The 12106-nt window shown below is 38.4% G+C and overlaps 1 protein-coding gene across 1 annotated transcript in view; it reads right to left on the bottom strand.

The window, feature by feature from the left end:
* LOC124554821 (protein sickie) overlaps positions 1 to 12106 on the bottom strand; it is a 1236186-nt gene that overhangs the window by 36195 nt on the left and 1187885 nt on the right. Inside the window, exons 27-29 of the mRNA XM_047128484.1 lie at positions 11049 to 11211; positions 8964 to 9117; positions 1233 to 1402 (exon numbers count right to left, since the gene is read on the bottom strand). Coding sequence (XP_046984440.1) covers positions 1233 to 1402; positions 8964 to 9117; positions 11049 to 11211 — 487 coding nt within the window. The remainder of the gene's footprint in view (positions 1 to 1232; positions 1403 to 8963; positions 9118 to 11048; positions 11212 to 12106) is intronic.

Raw genomic sequence — 12106 nt, 5'->3', positions numbered from 1 at the left:
ACTCTTTCTTCCAAATATGTTGTGGTATGCAAGGTTGTGGTTATGGTGGAAACTGAGAACACAGCTGTTCCCCCCCCCCAAATACGTAGCAGATTTTGCATCAATACTGAAGTGAGAATGTGACAATATTTTCCTTCGTCTCTCGCTTCCAAGTACTTCATCTGCCCACTGCTGTTTCATTGGTTGCATAGAACCAGCATCTGCCACACCCTCTTTCATTCCTATCATACCTTTCAGCGACCGCTAATAACATTGTTGCATGAAACATCTCAGAATGTCACTTGCTCCTATCTAGACTATTACTGCAGAAATGTATACTGTTGTTGAGTATTCATCCAATGTTGAAGTCAATTCAATTCCAAGTACAAATGAAAAGGCAGCTAACTCTGAAAAAGATTTAGCTGTAACCTGATTTTCATCACTACTATGAAAGTAAACAAGTTTTTCTTTTGCTAATTTATAATATATTTTGGTAAAACTGATGTTACATTTTGTTCAACAGAGTTAATTAACAAGTATTATTACTTTAATTAACCATATTTCATTGTTAAGAAATAAACAACATCTACTTAGCAAAAGGAGGTTAGAATAGATTCTAACCTCTTTGACACAGCATCAAGGAGCTCATCCTTTCAACATCTTTGACCTGTACAGCAGGTGCAAACTGTGGCCAATGTTACACATCAGACAAACAATATTGGTCTCCAATACTCGCTTGTCTCACACAAAGCAACGGAGGGGGTGGGGGGAGGAGGGGTACCTTGTGAAAAATAATAGACCATTAAAACAAGCTGCAGCCAAATTATCCATTGGCTGTGATAACACTAGTGGCAGGAGTACAAATGCTGTGTCAGAAACTACAAAACCATTCCAAATTCTTCAAAATAAATCTTCACATGATCTCAATCACAAAAGTTTCATCTGTAAATTTAAGATGACCCCTATATTCAATTATCAGACAACATAAAAACCATGAGCTCAGCTGTAATACTTTAATTTATGAATGTTAAGATGACCCATTATTTTTCGAATGACAAATTCGGGTAAATACGGCATATACAGGATTAAATACGTACTTAACTGCTCCTTACACAATTCTAAACTTGCCCACAACAGGACTTAATTTTTCAGAAACAAAGAAGAACCTAAATTCTTGAACTTCCAATGTATTGCTAGAAAGAAATATTATGGTATCATAATGCTAATGTAATGGAAAATGGAAAGAACCTTACTTTGAATACTCTTCGAACCATACAGTCCAGCATGTCCCATTTTGTTTTGGTACTAACAGAAACTGCAGCAATGACACACTGAGATGCATTGTTTCCCTCTTCCATGTATTTCTGATAGTTCCCATGGCTTCCAAGCAGAACTGATACTAGTATTCTTTTCCCATCTCCATCTGAAATCAAAGGACAACAAAAATAATTTTTTGAACTGGAGAGATGCACAATTTGTTTTCAAAACTTTTGATTCTACAGGAATCAGTTATTTGTGTGGCACATATTTACAGTACATAGAATAAAAATTATAAAAAAATTCTAAAAATTTTACATTGGTACATAATCTGAAGAGACAGAAAAGAATCAGTAAGATCTTTTTATGATTCTGTTACTTTGCATTCTCTGTAAACATGGGTGCTGAAATGTTCTCAACTTATTTTCAAATGTATAATTATTAATTCGAGTTATCAGTATATTTTCTTGCACTTGGTGGTATATGTTCAGTACATTTTCATTAAAGATGTTTTTGAGGGTTACTGCTTTCAAACATGTATTTCTGATATTCCCTTCATACAGCACCAATCAAATGCCCTTGTAAAAACAAATTTTAAGATTTCAAGCTATTTCAAATATTTTCATCAGAGTTCATAATTGCAGTATGCATTCAACATAATCATTTAACAAATAATTTCACAAAAGGAATGGTTTATCTACTTCAGCATCATCCTAATGCAAAAGTTAAATTATCGACCAGTAGATACAGAAGGTTCATGGCTTTTATCTTATCTGAACGACAGAGAGCAATGTGTATCAATTCAGTGCCAATTGCAGAACACTAAACACTCAGTATTTGAAGCAATCAGATATGGTGTACCACAGGGTTGATTTTGGATCCTTTGTTGTTTTTATATAAATAACTGATCTCCCACTGGCAGTTTCAGAAGATAAAAATTTGCACTTTTTGCAGATGATATTAATAATAATAATAATAATAATTATTATTATTATCTCCACAGTAGTCTATGTTGTGACTCGCCAATCTTTCAAAGTGCCGTTGCGCAGTTACGCGCGTCCTCTACATGCGGTGCTGTCTGCCAGCCATGCAGCAGCAGCACTATCTAAGCGGCCAGCTAGCCAGCGGCCACTAGATTTGGACTGAGTTATGATTTGACTGTCAACGTGTACACACATCTTACTCTGTTTACTTGATCTGTGACTCATGTATTACGTCTTACTTGAAATATATTTGTTCAACTTGAAGTTATTGCAATCGGCACTGAGGTATTGATTTTTCTTTTCCATCGTTGACCCACATGTTTCCATGGCTACTTTAGAGCAACTATTGCAAGGTCTCATAGAACAGCAAATGCTTCACACAAAAGCAATTTGTGATTTCATCGCGGCATCAAATGCGGGGCGTCTCTCGTCGTCATCTCTACCTACTTTTCCTCCTTATGACGAGACGGCGGAAGACTGGTCTGATTACCAAAAACGTCTCCAACAGCACTTCTTGGCATTTCATGTCGCGGATGAACAAACATGTAAGTCTCTGTTCCTTTCATGGATTTCACCTCAAATGTATCCGTTGTTGTCGCAATTGGCTCCTTTGAAAGATCCTGCGTCTTTGTCCTTTGCTGAAATGTGCTCACTTCTGTCCGTCTATTTTCAAAAGCAAGCGCATGTGGTAGCCTCTCGTGTTGCCTTTTATTGTTGTCAAAAACAAATGAATCAATCCTATCGCGCTTGGGCTGCTGAACTTCACGGCCTCAGTAGAAAGTGTCACAAATGCAAAAAAAGGGTCATATGTCATCCGTTTGCAAATCCGACCGCATACATGATGTTCATGAACGTGACGCTGATTCTGATTCTGTGTTGTCTGTCAGTTGTACTTCTTCCCTTTCAGGGAAGTTATTCCTCACTGTCCAAATACTTGGTCGAGATGTTCGCATTCATGTGGATACTGGTTCTGCTGCCACTATCATCGATTCTCAAATGTATCTTCAGTTGGGTTCTCCAATCCTGTCACCTGTCACTAGGCAATTACGGACTTACAATAAACAGAAGATTTCTCTCTTGGGACAATTTGATGCTGAGGTATCTTACAAATCTGTCGTTTGTACTGTTCCCATATTTGTGGTTGACCATAGTAACGCAGGGAATCTTTTTGGTTTCAATGCCTTTCGCATTTTTGGGTTCTCCATAGACGACTCTGTCAATATCGTCTCTGATGCTATTCCTTATGCTCAATTGGATTCCTGGTCGACGACATTTTTGTCCCTTTTTTCTCCTGGGTTAGGCCATGCAAAACGACTTTGAAGCTTTTTCGGGCTCGGCCCATTCCTGTGGCCCTTCGTGATCAGGTCAAACGGGAGCTGGATCGTCTCACTGCTTCAGGGGTCTTTCTTCCTGTCACTTCCAGTGAGTAGTCCTCTCCTGTTGTTGTCGTTGCTAAGCCAAATGGTGATATTCGTCTCTATGGCAATTTCAAAGCCACTGTAAATGCTCAATGCCTTATCGACACTTACCCTATGCCTCGGCCTGAAGAATTGTTCACTAAACCTGCTGGAGGCCAGTATTTTTCTAAACTTGACCTGTCAGAAGCTTATCATCAACTTCCTCTCGACACTGCTTCCCGGCAGTTTCTGGTCCTTAACACGCCTTTCGGCCTCTATCAACACCAACAATTGCCATTCGGGGTTGCCAGTGCCCCTGCTCTCTTTCAGCGATTCTTGGAACAATTATTGCTCACTGTCCGTGGGTGTATAAATTACCAGGATGACATTGTTGTCACTGGCTCCACCACTGACGAACATCTTCAAAATCTCCGCACACTTTTTCATGTCTTACAGACTGCCGGTCTTAAGTGTAATCTTCAGAAATCAAAATTTTTTCAGGCATCTATCACATACTTGGGGTTTCAACTCTCTCGGGATCGTATTCGTCCGCTTCAGAAAACTGTCGCTGCGATCGATGCCCTTCCTCACCCTACATCTGTTAAGGAACTGCAGGACTTCTTGGGGAAAATAGCATACTATCACTAGTTTTTACCGTCTGCTGCTTCGGTGGCTCAGCCGTTGCATCGCCTGTTGCATAAAAACGTGCCTTTTCACTGGTCTGCGTCCTGCGATGCGGCCTTCCATCTCCTTCTCCTACGGACGCGGACACATCGCCCGTGTTTCCTGTTATAACAACTGGACTTGCCACAATGGGCAGATTGTTGGATGGGGCCCCAGCAGATTCGACCCACACGTCTCCTGTCATCTCGACCCGTTATCATCGGAGACACTTCCGTCCGTACGGGAAGCCTCCTCCTCGAGACTTTACAGCCAGTCAAACAACACCTACGGACGTTAGCAAATTACAGGCCACCTCCTTCGAGACGTGTGCAAAAAATTCAAAGGGGGGAAAAGTGTTGTGACTCCAATAGAAATCCATCAGAGAATGAAGAATGGTCGCCGCGCAGTTACGCGTGTCCTCTACATGCGACGCTGTCTGCCAGCCATGCAGCAGCAGCGCCACCTAAGCGGCCAGCCAGCCAGCGGCCGCTAGACTGGGACTCAGTTATGATTTGACTGTTAAAGTGACACACGTCTTACTCTGTTTACTTGATCTGTGACTTTCATGCATTGCGTCGTCCTTGAAATATATTTGTTCAGCTGGAAGTTATTACAGTCTATGCATAACTACTGCATCCTACAACCTTTGAACCCACTTATTATATCCTGATTCCCATTACAATTACCACCCCTCCCCCCCTATCTGCATACCACTATTACCAAACTGACAATTTCTTCATGCCTCAAGATATGCTGTATCAACTGATCGCTTCTTTTAGTCAAGTTGTACATCAAAAAAACAGCAACAACTTGTATTCTCTTATTGTCTAAACCACTTACTGTCCACATTTCACTTCCATATAAGGCTATACTCAAAACAAATACCTTCAGCTAATATTTCCTAACATTCAAATTTATATTTGATTTAACAAATTCCTCTTTTTTTGGAAATGTTTTTCTTGCTAATGCCAATCTGAATTTTGTGTCTTCTCTACTTCAGCCATCATCAGTTATTTTGCTGCCCAAATAGCAAAACTCATCTACTACTTTTAGTGTCTCATTTCCTGATCTAACTATCTTAGCATCGCCTGATGTAATTCAATTACATTCCATTACCCTTGTTTTACTTTTGTGGATACGTTTTGTACAATCTTGCTTCAAGACACTATACATTCTGTTCAGAATCTCAAAGAATGTAGACCAGCAACACTGCCAAACATTTCCTCTAAACCTAAAGCTGAAACATGGAATTACCTTTCTTCAATGTATCTTCTAAGACAAGACATAGTGTCAGTGTTGCCTCATGTGTCCACATTTCCCTGGAAACCAAACCGATCTCTCCTGAGGCTGACATCTAATAGTTTTATGATATAAGAGGTGATCAAAAAGTTTTTATTTGAAGGCCATACAGTTCAGAATTGGTTTGCCTATCAAGCAAAATTGCTGTGAGCAATGAGGCAATCATACCACTGATGCAACAGGTTGAAGACACCTATCAGGTAAAACACCCTGTCCTGCTGAGTGAAGAAGTCCATAATCACCAGCTGCACATCCTCGTCCAACAGGAACTGTCGACCTTTCAAGTCCTTTTTTGAAGGATCTAAGGGGTGAATATCACATGAGGAGAGATCAGGACTATAGGGCAGGTATTAGAGTGTCTACCACTTGAGTTGGTTAACTTCTGCATTATGACATTTGCCATAGGGTGACTTGTGTTATCATGAAGCAGCAAGGAACTTTGTGCACCATTTCAAAATGGTAGTTTTCGATCGACATGCTGCCTCATACACATTCTTCATTCTCTGATGGATTTCTATCAGAGTTTGTCCTTAGGCAGCCAAGGAACAGCAGCAGCACATTGGTCCTATTTGGACACATTTGGTAATAATGACATCATAGTTCACATTTCCGCATGCATGTCGCAAAGACATGATTACAACACTGATACCCTGCCTACGTGTTGATGCTTATATATCCATATCGGAATCGCACTACATTACATATACACTAAAGCAATGTCCTCAAATGGAAACTTTTTGATCACGCCTTACATGAATATAGGAATGAAAGGTAGTACCATTCCTACTTACTGAAAAGGCAACTAAGGAATTATTCAAAAATATCAACAGATGGTTCAAGGCAAATGAAATGTCATTGACTTTAGACAAGATTCAGTACATACAGTTCAGTACTTCTAGAGCTCCACAAGCCACAAAAATTTGTTTCTCAAACAATGAAATATGATAAGTAGTACAAAGTGTTAATTTTATGGAAGAATCTTAATTGGAAAACAAATTGTCTAGGTCTGGTGTTAATTCTAGAACATCCTGTAGAGACCTCTTCCAAGAAACTGGGTATTTTACTACTACCTAAAAAAAAGATACATAATATGTATTTTCTCAAAAAATAGTGAAAAGTGTAAATATAAGACTAGGACAAAAAATTCAACAAAGACTTCAGGACATTAACATCAGTTCAGGAATACAGATGGGTGCACAGGTATACAATAATCTGCCACAGTAGGTTTAATGTTATGTAGATAATGTAGTGGAGGGTAAGATAAAATTAAGGAACTTTAAGTTTGACAATGCCTTTACATAAACTCTTAAATTTAATGTTTTAAGTTATTTTACAATTAGAAATAGTAAAATATATTTTACTGCATTGCACTTCCATTAAATTAAAGGTACATCTTCGACTTCTTTCCACATCCTGGAGTCCATTTTTCTTTGAAACCATGGAATATAACCAAAGTAATATAATTACCCACCCAGACAGCCACACAGGTCCCATGCTGGCTCTGGGATTTGGGAAGGCCTGCTGGCCCCAGATTGAATCCACCCGGCAGATTAACAACGAGAGTTTGTGTGCCCGGCCAGCCTGGATGTTGTTTCTAGGTGGTTTCCCACATACTAGGTGAATCTGGGCTGGTACCCATGTTCACCTCAGTTACATGATTCACAAACATCCAGAAAATGCTCACACACTTTCACTTGGGGTAAAATGAGATGCAGACAGATTGGGTACACAAATTCCATCACTGAGGGGATGGGGTGGCGGTCCTTGTGGTGACAGGTAGGGCATCCAACCACACTCAACCACTAAAATTACCAAATCCAAACACTAACGTGCTGATCTTGTGGAGTTACACGATAAAGGCCAGGAAAAAAAGAAGGAGACTGGAGTGTTGTTATTGTATAATACTGCAACACTGAATAGAGTGGAGTGGAAATGAGAAAACCCTAGAACTATTGTCAGACAATCTGTAAGTAGAAAAAACACTGTGTTCTCACAGATGTGGTCAATATGTTTGGTTCCTCAAGGAAATAACAATTGCAACTTCACCAAGTTCCAGTCAGACACATCTCTGTGAAACAGCAACAAATGAGTTCTGTGGCCGATAGCAGTTTTCTGTGGACCACTGATGTATAATGTACATTGCCCCTCACTTTATAGACACACACACTAGCAATGAACAAGATACTATGAAATGAAGCTGTCTCTTTATTTGCATTAACCAACCTTTCTCCGAAAACACACATGAATGATGGAATCGAACTGCCACCATTCTACTGCCATAATGATGCTGCAGTGTGAAACAAGACTAAGCAGTATAAAGCTGGGGACACTATGATATGAAAGAATAGAATGATGAATACCGGAAAGATAAAACAATACACACAGCATGGCATGATGTGAAAATGCTTTGTTTACTGTAAAGGTTTGATGCCATATCAACATTGTAGTCAACACAGTTGCAACAAAAATGTTCCGATTTCTTATTCTTTTTTGGAAAAAAAAAATATTTTGACATTCCTATAAATTAAACATGGCTGAGTTCACCCACCATTAATGTATAATCCGAATCATGGAGTATTTTTGGCGTAAATGTTGAGTGGAGAAGTGTTTAGCAAACTAAGCAGTTGCAGTTGGGAAACACACTTTAACAGATACATGTTCACAGGAAAAGGAACAGTTACCTAGATTCCTGATGACACATTTGTTTTTGCTGAAGAATTTGCCTGCAAAAGCGATGGAATCAGATATCTTCAGAACGCCACTGAATATCTGGCACATTTATACAAATTTATACAAACATGAAAGAATTGTACGAGAGATTATTTTTTTAAAAGTAGCGTACATTCAGATTATGATGGTATACATGCTGCAGGAGTGCTAGAATAATGATAGGCACAGAAGATAGGAAATGAGACTTGCAAGTTTGTCAAGAGATGACAGCGGATAAACTACAGTTACTCTTTCTACAAAATGGATTAAAAGTGCTGTAACACCAGAAGTAAGTACAGAGTGGGATGATAAATAATGAAATGAATTTCAGTGTGTTTCAGAGCTTCGACAGTGAGTATATTCTTCATAATAACTATTCTATGTGGATTCTTTTCTCACAGGTAGCACACTTACATTTATCTGTTAAGATAATATTATCATAAGCCTGACAAACTGAGAGACTTACTCTCAGACTAGAACACTGGAACTGCAGGCAGTGCTTCCTTTCATCTGTAATTGTTCTTTTCACACGTCTGAAGTAGACTTGGAAAGGGAAAATTATTTCACACAGTATATAGCTTACACTTATTAAAACCTACACACACTACCTTTTTTACAAGAAAAACCTTTAACCTTGTAGCCTCAATAACAATAATAATTAAATAGAAAATCTTACCAACTGGTATTGGTATTGTGGTTGTTTCAGTCATACTAAATCTTCTTTCGATGTTATCTGTTATGGGCAATGAGCTCTGCGAGGACGTCAATGACTTGCTAGTTACTATCCTTTGGAGTCTCTCATTGTCTTGTTTCAGATTTAGCATTTCATTCTGAAATAAGAGACCCTTATAAAGTAGATGATAACATGATAAGTTTTATTTTCATAACCTGATATTTAACAACATATTATGGTTGTGGCACACATGAAAGATCCTCCCATTATTAGATGTATGTAAATTTTTACTATAAGTTGACATTACTTAGTTCATATTATCAAACTGTGAGTATTTGGGGGGAGGGGGGTAATCTATGGAAGTACCTACACAGGCACCATGGCAAGCTGTGGGTGGAAATATGTCATCTTTTTAATTTTATACGCTTTGTTTAAAAAAGTTAAATTTTTCTTAATTTTTTCCAAAATTTTTTATGAATACAATTGTTTTTTTATTACAAAAATATTTATGATGCCAGTTTAGCACAGGTGCACTTTTTGTGCTATCAAAGAGAACAGGATTCTTTGTGCAATGAAAGTAAACAGATTATCAACCACAGAGAAATTAATACAATAATAATTATGCCTTTTACGTAATCTGAACTCTCATTATACAGGGTGAGGCATAATATCGAGTGATTTTAAAAAGTGCGCGACTCAAACTGCGTTGGAGAGAGGTGGAGAGGATAGCACCTGTTACGTTTGGCGCGAAATAGCATTTAGTCATAATGGAGCGCTGGACCCAACAGAATCGTGCATACGCTGTCAAAGCATTTTATCAAAATGGTAGTTTGTACCAGCTAGCACGTCACGCATTCCGCAACCACTTCAACATTAATCAGAATTGACCAGTGCCATCTACCTGCACAATTAAAAACTTTGAGGAGACGGTGTCAACAACAAGGAAGAAAACTGGGAGGCCAGAAACTGCGCACACACCTGAAAACATCAAATGTGTAAGAGTTGCCTCTGAGAGAATCCCTCATCGCTCAGCTCGCTGGCACAGCATTACACTTGGGATTTCAAACAGAATGGTAAGAAGAATTTTACACAAAGATTTGCACTTTCACCCCTACAAATGGTTCAGGCCCTTAAGGAAACAGATTATGTGAGCCAAAGACAGTTCTGCTTAGAATTTTTGGACATGATTGATCAAGACGAGGACATTGTAAACCATTTGTGGATGAGTGATGAAGCTCACTTCCATCTCTCCGGTCATGTGAACAAGCAGGACTTTCAATTTTGGAGTGACGTCAATCCTATAGAACTGCATCAACAACCATTGCACTCAGAAAAAGTTACTGTGTGGTGCGCCATGTCTTCACTAGGGATCATAAGGCCGTACTTTATTGAAGATGGCCTTGGCAGTGCTGTAACAGTGACTTCGGAGAGATATGCAGATATGTTGGAAAACTCTTTTACTCCACAACTTGCACACTATGAAGTGAACGATGAGACTTTTTTCAGCAGGGCGGAGCAACCTCCCACATTGCCCGAGTATGCATGAATATTGTCAATCGTTTGTTTCCAAACCATGTGATCTCCCGAAATGTGGATATTTCAAGGCACTCTCATTCACTGGACCTCACAACATCTGATTTTTTCTCGTGGGGTTATCTGAAAAGCAAAGTTTACCAAGATAACCCTTCTCAAACAATTAAAGCCCTGAAAGAGCAGATCCAACAGGAAGTTGTTCAAATCACGCTGGCAATGCTGTGAAATGTGATGAGTCACTTCAAGGTCCAGCTGGAAGAATGTGTGCATCTAAACAGACGTCATCTTGCCAGAGTTATCTTAAAAAAAATAACTGATGTTTTATCTTGCAGAGAATGCTTTTTCATGTATTTTAAGAGTATGAAATAATTTTTTTTTTTAACAAAGTGTTTTTGCTTAACAGCCTTTTAAAAATTGCTCTTTATTATGCCTCACCCTTCATTTTGAAGGGTATTATATAGCCTTTCAGAGAAGATTAATTTGTCTCTCATATAAATAAAAACACCACCAAAGCTTTTGTTTTAACAAGAAATACACTACATTAGAAAGCCATACCCTCATCTTAATAACAGTGTCCTTCAATGATTCCAGTTGATGTGCAGAGCTGAGAGCTTCAAGGCGTATGTCAGTCAGCACAAGATCTTTCTCACGCAGTTGTTTCTTAAGTTCTTCTACGACGTCACTGTTAGACCCATCCTGAGAGTCTTGTCCATATATCCTGAAAAAGACAATAGTATGTGTCAGTACAGGAGTCAATCAATCATACAACTCGAGATGAATTTTTTGTGGCACGTGAGAAAGATACATGCAGTACAAGCACAGCTTATGTAGCAATACATAAACCATCAACCAGTATTTTGGTATTCCTTAGGAATGATGTGATTTTTCTGGCTTGTAAATTGTCTGTTCAGTAAAGGTGCTGCGAAAAATAAATAAAAAATGTATTGGTGGAATCCAGATAACCAACAGAACATGTACACTCAATTTTCTTTTTCAATTTTTCTCTTTTTGTGCATCCATTACATAATAACAAATACACAGATTTTGAGATAACTGCTATTGGTGTCTTCTGTGGAGCTAAACAGATTTCATTAGCATGTGACTTGTCAATATGAAGATCAGTCATACTCTTCTGAAGTCGATATAGAAGAGCCCAAGGGTTGGTTTACTTTTAAACAAAACAAACACCAGTGTATCCACTTTACACAGGCATGTGACTGATATCATCAGTGCTGGTGGTGCATTAGAATATGTTAGTGTCTTCTGAACATTAATAGTTTATTTCCAAACTGTGAAAACGTGTTAATTAAAATGATTTAAAACTCTCATCCACAAATGTAGATCTTGATGTTACAGGTATGTATATAATAACTTAACTCAATGACATGGCTTACAAATAACAATTTTAAGAGATTTTGCTTTATGGTTATCATACTGGTGATAAAAAATTGTCCTTCCTACAAGTTAGAGACTGAGAAATGGAAAGTCAACATATTTGCTTTGTGCCTTGACAAATAATGTTAAAAATTTTCAATAAAATTTTAAATTTCACTTCCTGGAAATAATACCTTTGAAAAAATGTCAAGCAAATATCCTAAAGTATGGGAAAGATT

This window comes from Schistocerca americana, chromosome X, assembly GCF_021461395.2.
Source record: "Schistocerca americana isolate TAMUIC-IGC-003095 chromosome X, iqSchAmer2.1, whole genome shotgun sequence".
Classification (NCBI taxonomy): Eukaryota; Metazoa; Arthropoda; class Insecta; order Orthoptera; family Acrididae; genus Schistocerca; species Schistocerca americana.
Note: the sequence above shows the minus strand (reverse complement) of the source record. Positions and strands in the feature narration are given on the sequence as shown.